Below are 25154 nucleotides of genomic sequence, written 5' to 3' on the forward strand. Positions count from 1 at the left end.
AAATGGACTGAAGCCAACAATTTATGGAGTTATCATGGTGGTACGATAACAACCCTTTACCTGAGCTTGATGGAGAGCTTCAAGCCGGTGCTCATGGTCCTTCCGAACATTTTCCAGCTTCTTTAGTGCTTGTTTCTCCTTTCAGGACAAAATGGAGGAGGAAAGAAAGACGGGTGGTGATTTGATGCTCATGCCAACTCAGGCAGCGTGAGCTGAAGGCAAAGCAGGAGGGGAGGGAAGGCTGCAAGCAGGTAGCTAGAAGGAGCCACTCTGGTCTACTGGGGAAAGGAGTAGACCTGGTAGGTCTGGAGGCAGCTGGCAGGCAGTTAATCTCCTGAATCACCCCAAGTTGACAAGATGCAGGAGCCAAGGCTGTGCCTTACTCTGTATTAGCAAAAGCAGGGAAGCTATCTCACAGAGAGCTCCATGTGTGTTTGACAGCAGCAAAACTTTCCCCTCTAATGCTGAAGCTATTAGGGTTCTCTGCAGGGGCAAAAGTAAAATTCTCCCCATCTGAACGACAATCCACAGCTGGCAACTGGCTCCTTAGGGAAGCCACAAGGTGTTGTGTCAAATGCTAATTCTTTAACAGGATCAGTACCTGCTGCAATGCCTTCAGGTCTATCTTCTGTCCTTCCAGCTTGGAGTAAAATTCATCCACTGCCTTCCAAAAGAGATGAAAACTTTTTAAAATATATATATATATATGTATCAGGAAGTTGTTTTTCATTTCTCATAAAAAATAAAATTTCAGAACAAAACCAATTACATCCAAAAAGGCCCTTGAGTTAGATTTCCTTCAATCTCAAACTCCGAAGTTTGAGTTCAGAATTCACTTGAGCAAAGCAACTTTCTGTGTCGCAGCTTCCACATTCTGGTGATGCCCAAAAGTACAGATGCCACCACCCGCCGCTTCAAAAATCTGTAAACTTGGCTCTTAAACCGCTATGCTGCATTCAGATCCATCTTGTTGCAACCACAAACAGTTGGCAGGATTCTAACTCAGTGGCCACTGGGGCTTCCCAGTACCACCTGACACAATTAAAAAATTACACCCCAGTTATAAAATACAATAAATACCAAACACAGGGCTGTACCTTGTTGAAAGAGTCAAACTCCACGTACGGACATCTTGTGTGTTGTGAAAACAAGAAAGGGTGAAATTCCTCATATCTGCAAGACACACATTGGATAATGTAGCAGCAGCGGCAAACCAAAAGCAGCTAATGCTATTCTAGGCTGCATCAAAAAAGAGCAGAGGGCCATTCTAAGGTTGGAGCTGAATTATTTAGTGGAGCATGGAATTGCCATTGTATAGCTCCTTTTTGGACCGGTCATAAGAAGATTCACGAAACAGAGTGTCAAATGCTGGTGGTGGTTGCTCGTGAGTAACCAGGCAGGACTCCGACCTGTCTTTTACAGGTTTTAGTGTGCAAACTATTTACAGTGCAGATCTACCAAGTTCATGTCCATCTCAGTCACTTGCAGAATCTGGGAGTGGCCCCTTCTGGCTTCTCCCCCAACATAAGAACTTTGACACCCCAAGCCTCCTCCTCCCCTCCTTGCGTTTCATCCCACTGCGTAAGGAGGGCGATGGAAGTGGCATGCATCCCTCCTGGCCAGCCTGGCCAGGTGAGGCGCTGGGACTCTCAGCAGCATCCTTAAGCCCTTTCCTCGCTTAGCTGGCCCCTTCCCTCTCTTCTCCACTGGAGGTGTGGCTTTTCCCACTGCTGGAAGAGGAACTGCTCCTCAGGAGCTTCGGAGGCTCTCTGTATCCCAACGGCCCCCCTGCCTCCCTCCCCTGTTCCGATGGCAGCCCCCGACACAGAGATTAAAATCTGCGTATCTCATTGTCAGAGTTCCGTTGGGACAGCACCAACACAAGTACACACAGAGAGAGTTGTTCTCTGGACGTATTTCACGAATGTTTGGACTATTTGGCTTTGAGATATTGAGTTGCGGGTGCCATTATTATTTTGGCATTGTACACATTAATTAAGATTTCATAATTTAGAAACTGTTGATATGTAATACATTCTGTTAACAAATTTTTGTAAACATAGTTGTTATCTGAGATTCCTGCATTGCAGGGGTTGGCCTAGACAATCCTTAGGGTCCCTTTTCCAACTCTACAATTCTATGATTCTATGACCAGCAGGAAAGTGAGGGGCCAAAAAGGAGGCTCCCTTCAAAATACACACGTGAGGATTTCTTCTGGAGGCTTGCTGGGTTCCAGACTTGGCTTTTTCTCCCTCTTCTGAATGATATAACCCTGCCAAAAAAAGAGAAGTAGAGAAACCCTGAGCAGAATTTCTTTTCAGTTTTCTTTTTCTTGGAATTATTGTGATTATTATGGTTTTTATTTTTAGCTAGCCATCAATAACGGCGAGTTAGACCAGAGCCTACAAGACTGCCTGGGGTGAGGGGATAGGAGAGACTAGAAGCTTGGGTCACAAAAAGTGGAAGGTAAGCACTAGGCCAGAACACATTGGGAGAAAAAAGTAAGGATCACAACAAGACGACCACAAAATCCAAATTTGTACACCTTCTCCAGAATACATCATTTGATATGAGAAAGGTCAAACCACAGCTATTTTCGCACAAGATTCTTTGGGCTTCCCTCCTCCTTGGTCCAATAAGTCTGCCTTTTGCATCACGGTCCCAGACTGCCTACACTTCTGGGCTAGGGAGCTTGAGAATGTTTACTAAACCCACCCCTCCCTGGAAGATCTACAATGGCAATGTTTGAACACTGCTCCTCTGGAACCCGTGGGGTGTGCAAAAACCAGAGCACTTCAACCATGAGCTACCTTGCCGTTAAAGTTGTCTGTGATCGCCATATACTCTTCTGCTTTCTGTAGTGCAGCAAGTACCTTTTCGACATCTAAAAAGAGAAAAAATGGAATCCAAGATTTTTGATTCTGTGGCTTCCTGACCACTGATGATGCTGGCTGGTGGCTGGTGTTGATGCACTCCAGGAAAAGTTAGAGGGCAACAGGTACCTCATCCCTGATCTAAGCTCAATGTTGTCAGCAAACTCTCCGGGGTTTCAGACAGGATAACAGTGGTACCTCTGGTTACAAACAGGATCTGTATCCCAAAAATTTCGTAACCAGAGGATTGCTTCTGCACACGCACGCAGCGCCGCAGAGTTCTTCTGCAGACGCGCGAGTGGCAAACCCACTTCCGGGTTTGCTGCGGTAGTAACCCGAAGATTCTGTAACCTGGAGGTTATGCGCCTTGAGGTACCACTGTATTTTTTCAGCCTTGCCTAGATATGCTGGGGATATGATCAAGCCCAGAGCTGCAGACTAGCCCCGGGGCTGGTATAGGAGAATAAGAATTAAGCATTTCCAAAGCACCAGCTGTGCTAGCCCCGTACAGTGACACCTTAGAGCAGTGGTTCTCAAAGACTGGCGTGGCAGGAGAGGATAGCAAGTGTGGTGGAAGATTCAAAGACAATCAAGGAAACATTTAAACATTTCGGTGTAGTATAGTATAAAAATATTCTTTATAAATGAGGTCACCTGGCAAAAGCTCACACCTCTCATGGAGTTTGTACACATATTTAAGGTACATACATAAGATGCTCATTTCTAATTATAGTCTGAGAATGATTCATGTTCTTATGTAAGCTGCATTGTTTTATACTTTCTGGGTGTCCCATTATTGTATTATAAAGCAATTGTGTTCTGTGTTATAAATCAGTTGCTAGTTGTTGTTTCTTTTTGTTTCCCCATGTATTTCTTAGCAACAAAAAAAATTGGTGTGGCACGAGCAAATTGTTATTCTGAAAGTGTGGACCAGAAAAGTTTGAAAACCAGTGCATTATAGGCTAACTAATTTATTATGGTTTAAGCTTTCAAGAACTCATGCACACAATATTAGCTGGCAGGTATGCAAAGAAAGAAAGTGTAGGTTGGGAGGTGAATGAGGTGCAAAAATGACAGACCGTAATGATCAGAGCTGAAATATACAGTGGTGCCTCGCAAGACGAAATTAATCCGTTCCGTGAGGCTCTTCGCATAGCGGTTTTTTCGTCTTGCGAAGCAAGCCCATTGACAGCTTAGCAGATTAGCGCTATTAGCGGTTTAGCGGCTTTTAGCGATCAGCTGTTAAGCGGCTTATCAGCGGATCAGCTGATAAGCGGCTTAGGAAAGGGGGGGGGAAACCTGCAGGAACTCGCAAGACATTTTCGTCTTGCGAAGCAAGCCTGTAAAGAAATTCGTTTTGCGAAGTGCCTCCAAAACGGAAAACCATTTCGTCTAGCGGGTTTTCCGTCTTGCGAGGCGTTCGTCTTGCGGGGCACCACTGTATATCCTATACAAACACCTTTAACCTTTTGAGCAACATATTGGTGATAACTGCTGAGATGATCAACTTAACACCACTCGTAGGTCAAGGAACCGCTCACAAGAAACAGGGAATTAACCAGGCCTAACAGATGAAATTAAAATGATACACCACACTGCGTAACACAAAGATCTTGAAATACCAGGCATTATGCAACTCTGTCAAGTCACATGCAAAAGGGTGTGCAGCGCATTTCGCGATGAAATGTCTGGCCACTTGCCTTTCCCTTCTATCTGTTCTGCTTTGGCGTTACTGGAAATTCCCGCTTCCATCAGGCAGTGCTCGATAAGTGTGGCTCCATAAGCTATAAAAAGTGGAGGAAGGGAGAGAACCATTTATAAGACCAAACAATTAGCCACAGACATGGATTTAAAAGAATCCCCCCCCCCCGCAAGGAATTTGTTTCAAACAAGGCAGAATATGGCACATTTTATACACAGGGGATAAAGAGGCCTAAATCTTCAACAACAATTTGTTTAAATAATTTTTTTAAAATGTCCAGTAGCACCTTAGAGGTCAACTAAGTTTGTCCTGGTTGGTCTCTAAGGTGCTACTGGACAACTTTTATATTTTTTTTATTTCGACTGCGTCAAACCAACACAGCTACTTACCCGAATCAACAATTTGTTTAGTCTGTCCCTTCCCAGCTCCAAACAAATATATGTCATTTTAAGTATCGCGCCAAAGACCTTGCACATCTCAAAAACATTACAGCTCTCAAAAGCAATTGGCTATTACTGGTAGAAATATACCTGTTATTTGATGTTCCAACAGGATCTCTTAGATATATTTGTAATCCTGCTTTCTTCTCTAGTGCTCAAAGTTGCTGACAAACTTTGAAAAACAGAACATAGCTTATTGCTGATTTCAATCTTAACGTAAATGGTACTTACGAAGGTGGGGATTTAGGACTCTCTTTAGCTGGTCTCCTTTCGGTGCACTGGCTATTATTTCTGTCAACCTGTTAAGTGGGAGATGGGGAAGAAGGTCACCCCCCAAAAAAGAATACATTGCTATAGAATGATATTGAAGAGGAAAGCACATTTTGAACATAAGAAGGGTCTGCCGGATCAGGCCAAGAGCCCATCTAGTCCAGCCTCCTCGTCTCACAGTGACCAGCCAGATGACCGTGGCAAACCTGCAAACAAGATCTGAGCACAAGAGCCTTCTCCCCTCCTCTGGTTTCCAGCAACTCGCATTGAGAAGCAGTAAAGTGGGACCTTGTGTTACGGATGGGATCCATTCCAGAGGCCCGTCCGTAACGTGAAATGCCCACAACTCAAAGTGCTGCATCTGCGCAGGTGTGCAACGCGATTTGGCGCTTCTGTGCATGCGGCGAAACCCAGAAGTAACCCATTTCGGTACTTCCAGGTTGCCGCAGGACGTAACGTGAAAAGACGCAACATGAAGCGGACGCAACACGAGGTATGACTGTATTGTGTCTAACTGCGAAGACAGAGCATAGCCATGGTGGCCAGTAGCCACTGACCGCCCTCTCCACCTCCATGAAATTGTCTAATCCCATATCCCCAAAGATAAAATTAACATATTCCTATACACAACAACAGCAGCGAGAACGTTGGTGGCCAGTTACTGGAAAGGAAATAACATCCCAACAAAAAGGGAAGAGGTAACTATGTGAGTATCTGGAGTTAGCAAAATTGACGGATATAATAAGGCATTAATCTAAAACTATGGTACAGAAACAATGGGAATGCTTAAATGAATATTTACCCAAACAGGGATCAAACACGAAAGTTTGGTCGTGCTTAGACTAACCTTGTGAAGAATACTGAAAATACAAAGATTAGATGGACTAGGGAAGAATTTAAGGAAAGGAAGTAACTGAAGAACAGATGTAAAGGTGAAATAGATAACCAAGAGATGTGTGGTGAATATGGTGGAAGTATTTTATAATATTTTAACTAAGGTTTATATACTGTAATGCTTGAAGTATGAATTTGGAATTATTGATTATTAAAAGTATTTTTTCTCTTCATGAGAAAAGCATTTTTCTATCTACTTTTTCCGCGCAACGCATATTTTTAAAAACCTCCTATCATGTTGCCCAGCAAGCGGGTCTCCGAAAAGCAGCTCTACTCAGTTCTTGGAGAGGGATGGGGCAGGTGTGGATATTGCTTTCTCCCCTAAACTACTGTATTTTTTGCACCATAACACTCACTTTTTTCCTCCTAGAAAGTAAAGGGAAATGTCTGTGCGTGTTATGGAGGGAATGCCTATGGGTGGCATGCCTACGGATTTTCCTCCTCTAAAAACTACATGCGTGTTATGGTCGGGTGCATGTTATAGAGCAAAAAAAAATACGGTAAATGCTGCACAAAGAACAGGGGTACCTTTCCAAACTGGGCAACGGCGCTGCTGCTTTGGCGTTATCAACCGGGTAGTGTTCCCGCACTGCAAACTTTACATCATCTGCTTCATCCGTGCGAAACCTCAGGATGTTCAGTATTAGGTATTCGTGGTCAGTAAGAACAATGTTGCCCTGCAAAAGAGTTTCCAAGCAAAATGCGGGTTTCAACCTATAAAGTCTTTATGGAGCCTCTCCCTGTGTCAGCATTATTATTTTTATTAATTACTTCCCTTCACCCTAAAATCCCTGGGCAGGTTATAACATTAAAACACTCTATTTAAAACAGCTTAAATCAAGTTACGATCACAAAAATAAAGGATACACTTCAAGTGTCAGGCTGTTTTACGGATTTGTAATCCGCTTTGAGACACTTTATTGCGGAAAGTAATAAAACAGTCAGAAGACAAGGTTGCAATTTTAGTTCCTATTCTGTGGACTTAGATGCTCAACATTCACCATCCACACTACCTAGGTAAATTTGGATTTCTTTAATTACTATTTATTTATTTATTTATTGCTTGTCTGCTTTGCATATGGTAGGACGCAGTACCCTGCTACTGCCCTTTTGGGTTGTTAGCAATGGCAGTAAAGGAAATTCGAAACAAAAACGAAGAACCTTCCCACCAAGTAACAAAGCAGCGGCACGAGGGGGAGAGACCAGCCTTTTCGCCTCCAAGACCCGCAGCTCTTTCACCCTCCACTTACCCTGTCGTACAACTCTATAATCAGATGATAGGCGGCTTCGTCGCTCCCAAACTGGAAATCGACTATCCTGTCAACGCCAAGCTGGGTCACACTCACAAGCCTTCTGGTCTTCAGATGCTTGCGACACTGTCAGCGGGGAGAGCACAAACAGGACTCACAAAGGGGCAATGAGGCAGAGTCGTTTGCTCTCCCCCCGCAAAAAGCCCAGGTAGCTGGGGACTCCCACACCCCATAAATAAAAATGCAGATATCGTAGTCTCTCATAAACTTTTGGATCAATTGGAATACAGTGGTACCTTGGGTTAAGTACTTAATTCGTTCCGGAGGTCCATTCTTAACCTGAAACTGTTCTTAACCTGAAGCACCACTTTAGCTAATGGGGCCTCCCGCTGTCGCCGCGCCGCCAGAGCACGATTTCTGTTCTCATCCTGAAGCAAAGTTCTTAACCTGAAGCACTATTTATGGGTTAGCGGAGTCTGTAACCTGAAGCGTATGTAACCTGAGGTACCACTGTAGTTGAACAATGGCCTGATAAAAGCAGGAGAAGCATGGTGTTGGGGAGAGTCTACAGTGGTACCTCATGTTACGGATGGGATCCGTTCCAGAGGCCTGTCCATAAGGTGAAAAGCCCACAACTCAAAGTGCTGCGTCTGCACAGGCGCATGGTGCAATTTAGGGCTTCTGTGCATGCACGAGCGGCGAAACCTGGAAGTAACCCATTCCGGTACTTCCGGGTTGCCGCGGGACACAAGACGAAAACACGCAACCTGAAACTGATGTAACATGAAGTAAAGGTAAAGGGATCCCTGACCATTAGGTCCAGTCGTGACCGACTCTGGGGTTGCGGTGCTGATCTCGCTTTATTGGCCAAGGGAACCGGCGTACAGCTTCTGGGTCATGTGACCAGCATGACTAAGCCGCTTCTGGCAAACCAGAGCAGCACATGGAAACGCCGTTTACCTTCCTGCCGGAGCAGTACCGATTTATCTACTTGCACTTTGACGTGCTTTCGAACTGCTAAGTTGGCAGGAGCAGGGACCGAGCAACTGGAGCTCACCCCGTCGCGGGGATTTGAACCGCCAACCTTCTGATCGGCAAGCCCTAGGCTCTGTGGTTAAACCAACAGCACCACCCACGTCCCAACATGAAGTATAACTGTATTAAAAAAAAGAAAAACCTATGGGGAAGGTCTGGCAGAAGCAAAGGGTGGAGAAGATGTGACTTTGGCTACCCGAAGACCTCCCCATCACTAGTTTGGCTGCTGAGTCTTCAGCAGATTTTGCTAGCCTGCATGCTTCCAGAACTCACTCCGCCACATGAACACACATATCTATGTAAAACACTCCAAAGCCTTAGAGCATGGAGTGGAATTATTCACCTACCCCTGCCAGGAGGAGGACAGGTGAGAGCTCTCCACTCAACAAGAGAAAACCAAGGCACAAGCCTTGCTGTTATTTGGGCCTGTAGTCTCATACTGCAAGGTTCATACGTGAAAATGCAAAATGCTTGTATGGCTAGCCTCAAAGATGAAACGACAACATTAGCGGCTTGGCATGTTTTCTCTCTCCACCGCAGAAATCTTCAGCATGCCGAGAAAGATGCATTTACCTTCATTGCAAAGCCAGATGGCATCATGTTCTTGGGCCACTCAAACTCTGTTGTGTGAATTCTTATGCCAGATTCCAGGAGAAGCGTAGCCTTGAGGTCCGGCCTAATGACAACAGAAGGCATCAGGGAGCATCCGGGCACAGATTTGACCTAGATGTGAGCGCAACACATGCTCTTCCTCCTCTGGGAAGTGCAAGCTTGCATTTTTAATTTTTCAAAATCAAACACTGAATTTGCACGGTGGCATCCACTCGCTCATAATAAATTTATGCAGTTGGTAATCATAAAGATCCCCAGAACTGAAAAGGTTTCCCACGAGTAATCACTTGAAGGCTCTTTTTAACAATCAAGCAGTATATAAATTTTATGAACTAAACAATGTTTAGAAACTCAGTGAAAGTAGTGTGTGAAAATGCTTGGAAAAGCAAGGACAGGTGAACCTTCTCCCTACGTTTAACAACAGCACCAGGAGAACACATAATATGGGCATGCTATGCAGGGGAGGAAGAAGAGAGAGAGATTGTAATCATTCACATTTAATGAAGAATACAGAAGAAAGCAGAGGGGACAACATACACCTGTATCTTTGAAGAAAAGTCCCATTAATTTTAATGCATCTTGATTTCATGTACTACGTTCAAAAGACTACATTCATAGAAAACAGGGTCCGTGTTCCAACTTCCTTTTCATACATAGTGTTCTAGTTTTGTTTGGCTATTTTATCTCATCAGAGATTGAGATACATGTAAAACACACATACAGATTCAAAAGTTAGAAATACTCTGAAGAGAGCTGGGATGACTAACCTGTGAGTCTCCAGATGTTACTGGACTAGAGCTCCCTGACCACTGGCCATGCTGGCTGGGACTGATGGGAGGTGGAATCCAGCAACATCTGGAGGGCCAAAGGCTTCCTGCTCCTGAAATAAAGAAAACAAGGAAGTTTCAGTTCTTACTTCTGAAGGCGAATAAGGTATGTCTTATTGTCCACATCGTAAACGTTGTTTACTCTCATTCCCAACAAGCTAAAAAAAAGAGAGAGGAGAAAAGACATATATATTTATATTTCTACCAGTATAAGGAAATTTATAGAAGACTTGTTGCAGACATTGAATCAATAATTTTTCTAACAAAGAGCAACTGTCAATCTTATTGTGGGTAAGGCTGGAGGAGGCAGTGAAAGAACTGTTTCTTAAATCAAAGGAACAACAAATTAATTATGGCACAAATATCTTGTGCCAGTGTGGTGTAGTGGTTAAGAGCGGTAGTCTCGTAATCTGGGGAACCGGGTTCGCGTCTCCGCTCCTCCACATGCAGCTGCTGGGTGACCTTGGGCCAGTCACACTTCTTTGAAGTCTCTCAGCCCCACTCACCTCACAGAGTGTTTGTTGTGGGGGAGGAAGAGAAAGGAGAATGTTAGCCGCTTTGAGACTCCTTAAAGGGAGTGAAAGGCGGGATATCAAATCCAAACTCTTCTTCTTCTCTTCTTTCTGGGCTAAGTCCAATCTGGAGTAGTTTTCTATGCTGACTATCTTGGAACAGGACTACAGTGGTACCTCTGGATGCGAACGGGATCCGTTCCAGAGCCCCATTTGCATCCTGAGTAGAACGTAACACGCGACTGCGCGACTGCACATGCGCGGGTCGTGTTTTGGTGCTTCCGCACATGCGCGTGACGTCATTTTGAGTGTCTGCGCATGCGCGAGTGGCAAAACCTGGAAGCAACGGGTTACGTTAATTCTGGGTCACCGCGTAGCGTAACCTGAAAATGCTCAACCTGAAGCATATTTCACTCGAGGTATGACTGTAGTGAGATAGAATCAATGTGACATGTATTCGTGGGTCTCAAAATCAGACAAATACAGTCATACCTCGGGTTAAATGTGCTTCAGGTTGAGCGTTTTCAGGTTACGCTCCACGACGCTCCGTTACTTCCGGGTTTCGCCACTCGCGCACATGCAGACGCTCAAACTGACGTCACGCGCACGCGCAGAAATGGCAAATCGCGACCCGTGCACGCTGCGTTCACTTCAGGATGCAAACGGAGCTCCAGAACAGATCCCGTTCGCATCCAGAGGTACCACTGTAAAATACGTGGCTGGTCCTACACAGGGCCAGCCCAAGATATGTTGGCACCCGAGGCAGACCCCAAAATAGCACACACCCTCTCCCCACCAGGGAAGATTTACATCAGGAACAAGGGGGAAAAGAAAGAAGACTGGGATCTGTAGCCCCGGTGAATCCCACCCACTTTCCTTTTCCTTTTCTTTTTTTGCTAAGTGCATAAAGCCCAGTGCGTGTAAGTTAAATGTGTGTAAGCTGTGAGTTTCCCGTACAGTAGTGCTCCCGTGCCAGCGGCCTTCAATCGGCAGGTGAAAGAATGTAGATCAGGAGAGGACTCTTAAGATGTTGCTGGACTCTGACTCCCGGCACTCCTGACCACTAGCTACACAGGCTGCAGCGAGTTGGAAGACTCAGGGTTTCCCAAACTTGAGCTTCCAGCTGCTTTTGGACTACAACTCCCATCATCCCTAGCTGGCAGGACCAGGGATAATGGGAATTGGCGTCCAAAAAACAGCTGGACACCCTTGGGAAACCCTGAGTCTGCCAACTCACAGCAGCCCTGTTTAGGGAAGCTTTTTATATTTGATGCATTACTGTATTTTAATATTTTGTTGGAAGCTGCCCAGAGTGGCTGGGGAAGCCCAGCCAGATGAGCAGGGTAGAAATAAATAATTATAATTATAATAATTATTATTATGAAACACTGCGAGGAGTCTAACACAGGCCTAGGCAAACTCAGCCCTCCAGCTGTTTTAGGACTACAACTCCCATGATCCCTAGCTAACAGGACCACTGGTCAGGGATGATGGGAACTGGAGTCCAAAAAACAGCTGGAGACCCAAGTTTGGGAAACACTGCTAGGAGTCTAAGACAGACATAGGCAAACTCGGGCCTCCAGCTGTTTTAGGACTACAACTCCCATGATCCCTAGCAAACAGGACCAGTGGTCAGGGATGATGGGAATTGTAGTCCCAAAACATCTGGAGGGCTGAGTTTGCCTCTGCCTGGTCTGACAACCAGGGGACACATCAGGTACAGACCAGCCTTCCTCCTTCCTCTGGCGCCTTACAGAGGTTTCGGACTACAACTCCCATCGACCCCCAGCCAGCTCCCACGTGACTTGGACTACAACTCCCACCAGGCCCTGCCAACTCAGGGGAACTGTAGGCCAAAGCTCCTGGGAGGCACCTGATTGGGGAAGGGCGGGAGTGGGCGGGGCGAGGTAAAGGGGCGGTGCTGTGGGCGGAGCCAATGCCCAGGTGGGCGGGGCCTCCGTCGTCGCGGGGGCGGGGCCGCCGCCCGCCTGTCTCGAGGCTCCCTCCTACCTCTGGCGCAGCTCGGCTATCACCGCCCGGATATCGACCGTGCTGAAGCGGGACTTCATGGCCGGGCCTCTCCTCTCCGCGGCGGACTATGCCCTGTCTCCCTTCGCCGCCGCTCCCGGACGCTTTTCCTCCTGTCAGGCGCCGAATCGTCCGCGCGCATGCGCTTTGCGCCACGTGACCTACGGCGAGCCCACTAGGCCAAAACAGTTCCGGCGCAGCGTTAGGGAAGGAGAGGAGCTCTCTGCCGACCTCTGCCGGACGGCATGGAAATGGCAGCGCTTGGAAGTGCAGGAGTTTAATGGTGATGGGAAAGCACTTTTCGTATGCTCAGAGGTCCCCGCTATTTCTTCACCTTGTTTATGCATTGCATTTAAATCCCACCTTTCCTCCGAGACGCGCAGGGTGGTGTTCATAGGTATCCTGCGAGGGGTGCCCTTATTGATGCTGATCTTAGCAAGGGCACCTTCTCAGCATATAATAGCCCATAACAGCCCAGGACTCCGGAGCTCGAGCAATCCTCAGCCTCCCAAGGTGCCACCATGCTCAGCTGTTGGCAGAAGCCTGATACACAGATTTGAATTCAGATCTTGGGGTTTGGAGTTTGGCTGGCACCTAGGAGGAGAATTCTGAAATGTTTTATTTAGGGGAGCATGTTGCTGTGAGATAGGGGGCTTGGCCAGGACAGGGTTAATGGAGCAAGGCTTATTTAGTACTCCTGACAAATTTGCCAGGCACAGCTTTTGTTAAGGAAAGTACAGGTGATGCGTTTCCATGGCTACTGATTGTTAGGTGATCTCTCTCAAGGCTTCTGAATGGAGCAGAAAGAGGCCTCCCACCCAGCGGCTGAGAGTGATGTAATCTAAAAAGGGGAAATTAAAAACTGCAGTTAGGCCAGACTGAGAGAGAGCCAAGTTAAGCCTCTGTAAGCTCTGTTTGAGAGGATACTCCTGAGAAAAGCAGATTTGGGCCTTGAGTGTTTAAATCTGGGATGGGGAACTGCATCCCACAGTGGGTTGGCTACATGCCTTCTTCACACACACACATGCTCACAAAAGCTTATACCCAGAACAAACTTAGTTGGTCTCTATAAGGTGCTACTGGACAATTTTTAAATTTATTTTGACTGTGTCAGACCAACACGGATAGCTACCTGAAGCTACACACACACAGAGAGGCCAGATTTGGCAAGTGGGCAGTGGTGCCCATCTGCCAATCGCATGGCATCAGGTGACCTGCTTTCCTCTGCCTTGGGTGTTTTGTGCTCTTAATTAATTAATTAATTAATTAATTACTATAGTGCATTTCACCCACTATTCTGTTGTTTTTCAGCCTTCCAGTTATTTTTTTGTACTGCTTTTAAAACAGTAGGCTTTTGGGCTGTTTTTATTATTTGACTCTGTTAAACCACAGAGCCTAGGACTTGCCGATCATAAGGTCGGCGGTTTGAATCCCCGCAACGGGGTGAGCTCCCATTGCTCGGCCCCAGCTCCTGCCAACCTAGCAGTTTGAAAGCACATCAAAGTGCAAGTAGATAAATAGGTACCGCTCCGGCGGGAAGGTAAACGGCATTTCTGTGTGCTGCTCTGGTTCACCAGAAGCGGCTTAGTCATGCTGGCCACATGACCCGGAAGCTGTACGCCGGCTCCCTCGGCCAGTAAAGCGAGATGAGCGGCGCAACCCCAGAGTCATCCGCGACTGGACCTAATGGTTAGGGATCCCTTTACCTTTACCTAATCACCTTCACATGGCATGTAAAAAGCAACTCATTAATTGATAAATAATGATATAATCCTAACGGTGTCTCCATCTATGCTCAGCCTGTTATTTTGCAAATAAATGCAAATATTACAAAATACCAGTAAGTCTCCTGAGACCTCCTTGTAATGGAAACGAAACTAAACCTGGGTATGCAATGCGCCCTGGAACTTTTTACTACTTGGAGAAGCGGGGTGAGCGTAACACTAGAGATTAATTTTCGAAATGTGCTTAGATAGGCTTAAGCCAGCCTGATAGCAAGGAGTAGTATGGTTTTCAGGGATAATAGGCACTTGGCACAAGTTCAGAGACATGTGCATTTTAATTTTATTTTCAGAATGGAGAAGAGAGGATGCTCAGGATGATCTGGGTGAATTCAGCATCCTGTTGGATCTTGACACACTGAGGACCATTGCATTGACTCTAACCTTAGCAATGCACTCAATCTGCAACGTAGTCCATAGCAGCAGCCTAGAACTCTGGAGCTAGAGCAGCCTTCCAGGCTCAGGTCTCGCAAGGAGCTGGGATTACAGGCAAGAGCCACCACACCAGGGCTCCTGGTTTGCTTCCTGTGTGTCCATCATCCAGAAGATGGCAGCAAAGATCAAAACACTGAATCAAGACTGTATTCTCAAATGAATAACTACCGTATTTTTCGCTCTATAACACGCACCCGACCATAACACGCACGTAGTTTTTAGAGGAGGAAAATCTGTAGGCATGCCACCCGTAGGCATTCCCTCCATAACACGCACAGACATTTCCCTTTACATTTTAGGAGGAAAAAAGTGAGTGTTATGGTGCAAAAAATACGGTAACTTTCTGACAGTAGTAGCTGTTTGACAGTAGAACTTCCTCAGGAGGTTGTGGACTGTCTTTCATTGGAGGCTTTTAAGCAGAGGTCGGATAGCCATCTGTCACAGATGCTTTAGTTGAGTTTCCTGCATCACAGGGGATTGGACCAGAAGACCCATGGGTCCCTTGCAGCTCTACACTTCTATGATTCTATGAAACCACAGGTGGGAGTAGGGCTCTTGTGGTCGAATCCTGATTGCTGGTTTCCCACAAGCATCAGGTTGGCCACTGTGAGAACAGGCTGCTGGACTAGATGGGCCATTGGCCTCATCCAGGAGGCTCCTCTCACATTCTTAAAATAATGAGAAAAACTCTTTTTTTCTGTTCAGAAATCCTACACAACCTACATGGGCTGTGTCTCCCCAAACTGCTTAGATGCCCACAGCTGATCCCCAGGACAACACCAGTCATGCCTATATCATGATGGTTAGAGACTGTGTGTAAATGACCTGCTGTGAGAATAGGCAGAACATAAGAAAAAGCCTGGCAGGATCAAGCCAAAGTGAGGCCATTGTTGGGAGACAATGGAGGAGTGCGCCTTTGGGGGTGAAGTCAAACTGTTGGAAGGTTGCAGTGTCTGATGTGGCTGTAGAGACCGATATAGGAGAGACATGTTTTGTTGCAGCTGAAGGCTGATGAAGGCATCCAGTTGTGCTACTACAGATGAATCATGACATGAATCAGTACGTTTCTGAGCACAATTCAAAGTGTTGGTGCTGGCCTTTAAAGTCCTAAACGGCCTCTGTCCTGTATACCTGAAGGAGCGTCTCCACCCCCATCGTTCAGCCCAGACACTGAGGTCCAGCTCCAAGGGCCTTCTGGCAGTTCCCTCACTGCGAGAAGCCAAGTTACAGGGAACCAGGCAGAGGGCCTTCTCGGTGGTGGCCCTCCCAGCAGATTTGAAGGAAATAAACAGCTATCTTCTTTTTAAAAGACATCTGAAGGCAGCCCTGTTTAGGGAAGTTTTTAATATTTAATGCTGTATTGTTTTTAACACTTGATTGGAAGCTGCCCAGAGTGGCTGGGGAAACCCAGCCAGATGGGCAGGGTATAAATTATTATTATTATTATTATTTATTTTCTCTCTGCGTTCCTCCAAGCAGCCCTTCCTCCTCTGGTCATTACTGTGGATGCAGAACCTGGCTATCCATCTACAGGTATTGCGGTCATCTGCAAGGGATTCCCACACAGCGGAGTTGATATTGTCAGCCATCATGTCTTATAATTCAGAGTTGGATCTGGTCCCTGAAGCCAGCTCCCCATACAGCACATCCTTGGGGATCCTGCCATCTTCCCTTTTGTGGACATGAACAAGCAGGTGTAAACGTTGCTGGGAATGTGGGCTTGGGAGAACATATCTTTGAGGCGCTGTCCTGCTGTGCATCGCTCCCGACAGTTGTAAGTTGCCCACAGCTCACTGCCATAAAGCTCAGCACACAGGCCTGGTGGACCTTCATCTAGGCATCATAATATTGCAGGATGAGCACTTTGGGTTAACAATGTTCTCTCCTTTTTGTTATTTTCTATTTTGTGTTCTGCACATAGCTGTCAACTTTCAGATTTGAAAATAAGGGATCAACAGCCTTGAAAATAAGGGATCAGCGACCTCACCTGTCCCGGGGACAGTCTACGGGGTATCTAACAATCCGGGATAGCCGCGGGAAGCAGCGGGAAACGGTGCTGGAATAAGGGAATTTACCGCAAAAAAGGGAAGGTTGACAGCTATGGTTCTGTATGTTCTTACAATTTGGAGTTGCTCTGAGACATTTTATGTAGCAAGCAATGAATGCAATAAATATTAAGTCCTTTTTATCATATTATATTATGATGGGGTGGCGCTGTGGGTTAAACCACAGAGTCTTGGACTTGCCAATCAGAAGGTTGGCGGTTCAAATCCCCACAACAGGGTGAGCTCCTGTTGCTCGGTCCCTGCTCCTGCCAACCTAGCAGTTCGAAAGCACGCCAGTGCAAGTAGATAAATAGGTACCACTCCGGCGGGAAGGTAAACGGCGTTTCCGTGTGCTGCTCTGGTTTGCCAGAAGCGGCTTAGTCCTGCTGGTCACATGACCCGGAAGCTGTACGCTGGCTCCCTCGGCCAATAAAGCGAGATGAGCGCCGCAACCCCAGAGTTGTTCACGACTGGACCTAACGGCCAAGGCTCCCTTTAGCTTTATTATGATGAGCCTTACAAGAACTGAGACTTGGGGCGAGAAGGAGGTGAAAAAGTCCCCTGAGGTCTTTTAAGAAATTGGACACTGTTACAGGAAAATCCGAGGGCTCCCTTGGACAAAACAAAGACACCAACCAGGATAACTTGGAGCAAAACAGCAGCCTGTAGGCTTGGCCTTTATTGAACTGTTGCAACAGGGTGTTCCCCTCACGTGCAGGAGAGAGGAAAAGACCCAGAAGAATAGTGTGCAAGGTCTTATAAAAACTTTTGAATTTCCCCCCCTCTAGGTCTAGCCCACCCCCAGAAACATCATGCATACATTACAGAAAGGAGGGGTTGGGGGAGGAGTTGTGGTGGTAACCTGAGTGTCTTGTCACCTGGCTGGTTCCTCCTTTCCCCCTCCCCTTCCAGGAATTTCTAGGAGACAAAGGGGATTTTGCAGTTTCCTGCCCCCTGAGGGAAGATCTGATCAGTGTCCTTTGTTTGAATCCACTCCCATATGCAGGTTCTTTGTGATCTTGATTGTCTTCTGTCTGGGATCATCAGGGTTGGCATGGGCAGGGCTCCAGTGTATGTGCTGAGACAGTGAAGGGATTATGGCTGACCAGGACTGTCACCCCCCTTTGTCAGTTCTTGTCATATGGAGTAAAAATAAAATGGAACAGTGCAAATCCAATGTATGGTTGATTTTCTATGAATTTATAACAGAAATGTGGTGTATATAGTGTGTGAGTGTGTAGTTTATACAAACAGAATGATTGGGGTGCCTTTCAGTACTCAAAGTACCCTTGACTAACACAATTCCTACTTATCTATAAACCACGAATTAGTTTCTGGAAATCTCAAACCTGAACCTGAAACAAAACCACGGGTCTCTGCCCGGAACCTCAAACCACGGGTCTCTCTCTGCCCGGAACCTCAAACCACGGATCTCTCTACCCGGAATTCCTTTACCTCAGCGCTGCTTACAAGACTAACCCTAGTGTGGGGCCCCAATTCCCCCCTCTACCCTCCACAACAGCCTCCTGCCTAGCCTTTGAGACTAAGTTCAGAACCCCTACTGGACGCTTGCGCAGTGCAATGCCAGATTAAGGCCCGAGAAAATGAAGGTTTGGAAAGGAAACAAACAACCTTGCGTTCTGACGTACCCGGGTCATCCCTAACAAAGGTCGCCAGGCAGCAGGGGCAGCTTTGTTTGCATAATAGACAAGAAAAGAGAGAGAGAGAGAGAGAGAGAGAGAGAGAGAGAGAGAGAGAGAGAGAGAGAGAGAGAGAAGGCTTGGATGGACCCCCCCTGGACGACTCCGAAAGAGGGACGTCAGAGAAAACAGTAAAGAGCCACGCTTTCCCGGACTCAATTCTAAGACGGAAAACGGGGGAGAAAAGGGATAGAGAGATTAAGGCGTCCCTGGACGATCCCGAGAGGGAACGCCGGAAAACAGTAAAAGTACCACAATTTCCCGGTCACATTCCGCATAAGAAATTGGGGGAGAGAAAGGGAAAGGTTTTGATGTTCCTAGACGACTCCGAAAGGCAACATCAGACAGTAAAGTTCCGCGACCTCCCTGGCCACCCTCCGAAAGGGGAGAATCGGGGGAGAAAAGGACAGAGTTAAAGCGTACCCGGCCGACTCCGAGGGGCTACGCCAGAAATGAAAGAAGGAAAGTCTGGCTGTCGTGGGGACGTTACTTTTCCACCCCCCTCCCAATGTATTTACTTCAAACCATACTCACGTCTGAAGGTGTCCCCCGTGGATCCCGGGATCCTTTTTCTTTAGCCGGCTTGACCTCGCCTTTGCTCCCCTGGTTGGGCTTTTGGTGACGATTGATTACCGCCCGCAAAGAGGAGGCAGGGAGAGGAAGAAGGATCCCTGGGCTAAGGTTGCCCAGTGGCGCCCGATCCCCTCTGTCTCCCCTCTCACCTCTGCAGGAGAACCAAGTGTCCCTTCGTGGTCGCCAACTGTTACAGGAAAATCCGAGGGCTCCCTTGGACAAAACAAAGACACCAACCAGGATAACTTGGAGCAAAACAGCAGCCTGTAGGCTTGGCCTTTATTGAACTGTTGCAACAGGGTGTTCCCCTCACGTGCAGGAGAGAGGAAAAGACCCAGAAGAATAGTGTGCAAGGTCTTATAAAAACTTTTGAATTTCCCCCCCTCTAGGTCTAGCCCACCCCCAGAAACATCATGCATACATTACAGAAAGGAGGGGTTGGGGGAGGAGTTGTGGTGGTAACCTGAGTGTCTTGTCACCTGGCTGGTTCCTCCTTTCCCCCTCCCCTTCCAGGAATTTCTAGGAGACAAAGGGGATTTTGCAGTTTCCTGCCCCCTGAGGGAAGATCTGATCAGTGTCCTTTGTTTGAATCCACTCCCATATGCAGGTTCTTTGTGATCTTGATTGTCTTCTGTCTGGGATCATCAGGGTTGGCATGGGCAGGGCTCCAGTGTATGTGCTGAGACAGTGAAGGGATTATGGCTGACCAGGACTGTCACCCCCCTTTGTCAGTTCTTGTCATATGGAGTAAAAATAAAATGGAACAGTGCAAATCCAATGTATGGTTGATTTTCTATGAATTTATAACAGAAATGTGGTGTATATAGTGTGTGAGTGTGTAGTTTATACAAACAGAATGATTGGGGTGGGGGGGTTCCTGCTACAACAGGACAGATAAGCTTTGCATGAGATCAGCTGCAATTCAGGAGGGGGCGTGGTCTGCATTCCCCTTCCCTTCAGGCAAGGGAGCGCTTAACAAGAGGCCGCAAACATGTCAATTATTGCTGTTTTATCTCGGCTCCCATCCACGTGCGTGGCCCTTTAAGGAGCCGCGAGGCCGAGTCGCGCAGCAACTGACGTAGATCGCGCGTTCTCGGCTCATGGGGATGACACGCTGCGCGTGCGCAGTTCCGTCTCTGAGACGGTTTCTCCGGATCATGCGCAGTAGAGAGAGGCCACGTTAGGTGAGAAGGCCACCACGCTTGCGCGGTCCTTGGCCGGGCACTTGAGGTAAATTCTCCCCGTGGGGGTTTCTCTTCCGGGATTGGCGACTGGAAATGCGGCTGCGCGAAGTGGAACCGCGCATGCGCATATGCCCGTCCGAGAGGAGAGAACCTGAGGTGTTATTTCCCCCTCTCTTTCTATCTCGGCACTCGGGGAAGGGAAAAGGCGCGGCGCTTAAACGCCGAGCTTAATGGTGGCAGGAACAGAACTGCCCGTCGAGGCTCCCTGTGAAGGGAGCGGGCGACCCACTGGGCATGCGCAAAGGCTCCCTTTTCCCGCCCTGACTTCTGCGCGTGCGCATTCCGGGTTTAAACTGCCCGCCCTCTCGCCCCTCCCCCCCGTCTTATAGGCGGGGCCGCTTCCCTTTCGCAAGTCGGTCGGGCGAGGGAGCGAGCTGCGCGCATGCGCGTCGCCGCCGGCCGCCTCGAGCCAGCGAAGCCAGGCAAGGGAGTTTGTGAGGGAAGAAGAAGAAGCGAGGCGGGCCGGCTGGGCAGGCGGGCCCCTTCTCCCACCCGGAAAGGCCGGCCGGCCGGCGGACGGAGCAGCTCGCTGGCGCTGAGGGAGAGCCGGCGCCTCCTGAGGTAAGTGCGGGCGGCGGCAACGGCTTCCCTTCTCCCTCCCCCTCACGCCGCCTCTGACGGAGCCTCCGACTGACTCTCCTCCTCCTCTCCCCCCTTCTCTTTTCTCCTCAGAGCTCCGAAGCGACGCCCGGGGGAGCCCAGCAGAGCGCGGGGAGGCTCCCGGGCCTGCTCTGACTGACGGGCGAGGAGACCTCGCGAGCCCCGCCCCTTGCGCGCCAAGCCCCGCCCCTCGCCCGCGAGGCCACGCCCCCTTCGTCTCAAGTCAAGCATCCCCTCCCTTATTCCTTCTCTTGGTGCATATAAGTGGGGGCTGCATTATTCCTCTTCTTCCCCCCTCCCTCCTCCCCCAAAGCCCCTTCCTCAAGTTCTTGGGCCCCATACAGACCAGTAAACCACTGGTCTTTCCCCTGTCCAGGTGTGGGCCCCCCCCTAACCACCACCCCCCCGTGTGGATTACTTGGCGGGTGCAGCAACACCCTCCTCCTCCTCTTCTCCTCCCACCACCCCCCAACTCTCTGCCCCCCTCTCCCCCCCCCCGTGGATGCCTGCCTCCCCCCAGCCGCCATCATGGGCAAGGTGCTGTCCAAGATCTTTGGCAACAAGGAGATGCGGATCCTGATGCTGGGCCTGGACGCGGCGGGCAAGACCACCATCCTGTACAAACTGAAGCTGGGCCAGGCGGTCACCACCATCCCCACCGTGGGCTTCAACGTGGAGACCGTGACTTACAAAAACGTCAAGTTTAACGTGTGGGACGTCGGGGGCCAGGATAAGATCCGGCCGCTGTGGCGGCACTACTACACGGGCACCCAGGGCCTGATCTTTGTGGTGGACTGCGCTGACCGGGACCGCATAGACGAGGCCCGGCAGGAGCTGCACCGCATCATCAACGACCGAGAGATGCGGGATGCCATCATCCTTATCTTTGCCAACAAGCAGGACCTTCCTGACGCCATGAAGCCGCACGAGATCCAGGAGAAACTAGGCCTGACCCGAATCAGGGATAGGAATTGGTATGTTCAGCCGTCCTGTGCCACCTCGGGAGATGGACTCTACGAAGGGCTGACATGGTTAACATCTAACTATAAATCCTAATGATCATTAAAAAAATAAACAAGACAAACTATTACTAGTCTTCAAGAGAGTTTAGCGGGGAAAGAAATACTTGCCTCCCAAGAAAGAATGGTCCTCCATACTAAAATGTTCTGAAATTAAGCATCCATAGGATTACAATGATTGCTCACCTCTTCGCCAGTTACCACCCTTTTCTTCCACATACTTGACTGGATCCCCAGTTTAATACAATTCTTGCTTGGTGTTAAGATGCTCTAATCTTCAACTGTGAATGAACACAAGCACTAGTTTATATGGCAAGCTTCCAGCGACATGGGGGGGGAGGGGGGAAGGAGACACATAGCTTTGCAAAGCAACTTTTCTCATACTATGAGAGCCCTTGGTTATGATGATTTGACTTCATTTGTTTGAGTCTTGGGGCTAAGGCATCACCTTTTTAAATGTATGCTTTCTGATTTAGTTCCCCCTGACCCCCCCTCTCCATTATCATCTGCTGTAGATTTGCTTCCTTTTGCAACCATGCAGAATATGTTGATAGGTCTCTTGTTATCTAGTAAACTGAAAACCATTGCTTATGAACAAACTGCAGTCTGTCCTCTTTATGGTGAGAGCTTACCTGTAACTAGAAACTAAAATTTTCATCGCCTTTATCTGGCCTTTTGACAATTCAGAAGGGTAGCATTTAGAAAAAATGTATGGTTGCTTACTGGGCCCAATGATGGCCGGGTAATTCAAGAACTGCTTCAAAATGTTAGCTGCAGGAGGTTATGAACCAAATATAATGCATGATTAAGGATGCAAATAAGTTTCCATTCTAAATAGCAACCGTATGCAGGATGAAACGAGACTAGTGTCAAACCACAGTTCCTGTACTTTGCATTGTAAAGTTAATTTTTCTGCTGCAATATTAAGTAGCTGCATTACTTTCCAGTTTCAGGGCAAATATGCTTTCATTCCATAAAGTGCAGCAATAATTCGTAAGAATAATGTGTGATGTACACATTAGTTTAAAAAAAAATCATAAACTTGTAGTCAAAACTTGAATGTTAAAAACTCTTCCTGTCTTAATAATTGAGACAAAGGTGGCAGTATCACAATTGGTCTAAAAGCTTCTAAAAACTTAAGTAGATTATTTGTAGACCTTTTAGCTTGGCTTCTAAGATGCATCTTTATTAACTTGAGGGGGTGGGGGGGTAGCCTGCATCTGCATCTATACTATGATTTGAATAAGTCACTCTTAAGAATTTATTGAGATGTACTAATATGAAGGAAGGATGTGGCAACTTGGTTTTGCAGATACTACTAATTAAATGGAACAAATGAGTGTCTTTGGAAGTTGCTTCCCTTTCATCTGTTACAAAACCATACTGAATTCACGCAGGCTGTGACAGACAAATTCTAGGCTTCTGTTCTGGTAGTACCTTTATTTGATCAGCTTTGGATGTATAAAGCCCTTCGGAAGGGCAGCAATGATTCAGGTGGAGAGTGAGCAAACGACTATGAATGTAAACTTCCACGTTCCGTTCTTCAAGGGCAAGCATCTCATTTGTCACATCGCAGCTTTCAAATGTCTGATTAGTTGTATGGGGGAAAATGATTGTGAATTCAGGTTAGCATAAAAATCGTTTCAATCAAGTATTAATACTAGGTGCAAAAAATGTAGAGCAGCTGGTTCCTATTCAGCCTTAAGGATTAATTTCAGATTTCCTCAAGGAGTAAAACTCATCTGAGGAATTTTAGGAATGTATTGCTACAAAACCAGAAGAAAATTGCTTTTGTTAAAGGGTATGAGTTTGAAATAAAATTGGGGCATTACACTACACTTCTTCAGTGTTGATTTTGCTACTTAAATTGTGGACTCTAGAGCTTGTACCAAAGATGTTTGAGGGGGATAAAGTAATGAGAAATTAATTTCTTAGAACTGAATGCTTAGCATCATTAACAGAAAAAAAACTTGAGCTCCGATCCTGAATAAACTTATATCATAGTTATTTGGATTTTTTACTTCCTCCAGATTGGATGAGGATTATTCACATAAAATAATTTTTAGGATCAGAACAAAAATTAATTTTCATCGGAAAAACAGCAGCGGTTCACAAAAAGTTCTACTAAAGCAACAAATTTGTGAGAGAATCGAACAAAAATGCTACATTCTGGTTGCGATAAAAATAAATTTGGAATCTTTCTTCCTGGCAGCATTGGCAAGAGTGGTAATGCAAACAAAAAGTCCACAAAACAGTTAAGTGTAGTCTTCTGGAATAACTAAAGCCAAGCACAAAGTAGTTGCCTAAACTGGAAAACTTGAAGATCTGTTACTAGTTCTCAAACTTTCATATAAATCTTAACTGCAGTAAAAACATGGGTGGTTTTACCTTTGGTGAAGGGTTTATTGTATCTTTTCTCTCACCAAGACAGAATCAAATTGTCATATAACTTATACATTAATTTGAAATCGTTACTTGGTATGTCAATTTTGTTCCTCCAAGTGTGCCAGTTTTGTAGGTAAAAAAAAGATAAATATTAATTCTGGTTTTGTTTTCCCCTTTAAATTGCCAGTCTTTGGTGGGAAACATGAAGTTGAAAAATGTGTGACAAATGCATCAAATAACTTTTGATACTGAACAAAAATTAGTAAAGTTTCATTTTAAGTGTCTCTTTCAAAGAAACAACGTTTTGTGTTCTCTCTGGCTCAAAGGTAGCCATAAAAATTGATGACTTTAGAGATTTATCTGCAGCTTGCAAGATAAAATGCAATCTTAGAATTCAACTTCTTTGGGGGGAAAAGGTTCAGTACATCCAACTTCTGTGTTCATGTGACTCTATAAAGTGCAACTGAATCCGTTTTTGAATGGCGTTAACTTTGTCTGATAAGTGAATGAGTCTGTAGACTGTGATCTCCCTGAATAAAGTAAACAGGATTTTTTGTGTTCGCAATATGGTTGTAGTGTTGGTAAAAGAACTAATAAGCAGAAAATAAAGCAATTATAAAGTGCAGTTCTCCTGTTATGTTTGAATGTGGGAGAAATAAGTATATTTGAATACTTGTGTGTGTCATAGTCTTTGGCAGGTGTTAAAAAGTTTGCCTGCGGGGTGGACTCTTAGGGGTGAGGAGAGTTTTTTGGGGGGTGGGTTTTTTAACTAAGTGAAATGTAACTTTATCTGGTGTTGAAAAGTCAAAAGAATATCTGATCCACATGTTTTCCTCAAGGATGATGATGTATTAAACAAAGAGAGCTATGTAGGACATTTGTGCGATGATGCTGCTTTAAGGAAACGCTCAGCCAACAGGAAAAGGTCT

General features: G+C 46.6%; 2 protein-coding genes and 1 long non-coding RNA gene across 5 annotated transcripts in view; 1 reads left to right on the forward strand and 2 right to left on the reverse strand.

The window, feature by feature from the left end:
• Positions 1-12587, reverse strand: part of NEMF (nuclear export mediator factor) — a 37714-nt gene extending 25127 nt beyond the window's left edge. For both annotated transcript variants that reach the window (XM_081909835.1, XM_081909834.1), the window contains exons 1-12: positions 12426-12587; positions 9993-10061; positions 9038-9140; positions 7430-7555; positions 6708-6856; positions 5247-5314; positions 4574-4657; positions 2811-2884; positions 2202-2272; positions 1098-1173; positions 602-664; positions 61-138 (exon numbers count right to left, since the gene is read on the reverse strand). In XM_081909835.1, the coding sequence (XP_081765961.1) occupies positions 61-138; positions 602-664; positions 1098-1173; positions 2202-2272; positions 2811-2884; positions 4574-4657; positions 5247-5314; positions 6708-6856; positions 7430-7555; positions 9038-9140; positions 9993-10061; positions 12426-12484 (1020 nt within the window). In that variant the 5' untranslated portion in view covers positions 12485-12587. The remainder of the gene's footprint in view (positions 1-60; positions 139-601; positions 665-1097; positions 1174-2201; positions 2273-2810; positions 2885-4573; positions 4658-5246; positions 5315-6707; positions 6857-7429; positions 7556-9037; positions 9141-9992; positions 10062-12425) is intronic.
• LOC309372929 overlaps positions 1-25154 on the reverse strand; it is a 122540-nt gene that overhangs the window by 49683 nt on the left and 47703 nt on the right. The window lies entirely within an intron of this gene.
• Positions 20184-24850, forward strand: ARF6 (ARF GTPase 6). Of its 2 annotated transcripts, none has more exons than XM_081915940.1 (2): positions 20184-20207; positions 20894-24850. In XM_081915940.1, exon 2 carries the CDS (start codon positions 21350-21352, stop codon positions 21875-21877), a length of 528 nt encoding a protein of 175 aa, XP_081772066.1. In that variant the 5' UTR covers positions 20184-20207; positions 20894-21349; the 3' UTR covers positions 21878-24850. The 2 variants fall into 2 exon arrangements, with proteins under 2 accessions (XP_081772066.1, XP_081772065.1); XM_081915939.1 differs by lacking the exon at positions 20184-20207 and adding an exon at positions 20561-20782.

Source organism: Podarcis melisellensis (genome assembly GCF_964234715.1).
Source record: "Podarcis melisellensis genome assembly, chromosome: 1".
NCBI lineage: Eukaryota > Metazoa > Chordata > Lepidosauria > Squamata > Lacertidae > Podarcis > Podarcis melisellensis.

Excerpts from the sequence above, each read along its gene's own strand:
- ARF6 (XM_081915940.1), top strand. The coding sequence starts at position 21,350 with ATGGGCAAGGTGCTGTCCAAGATCTTTGGCAACAAGGAGATGCGGATC.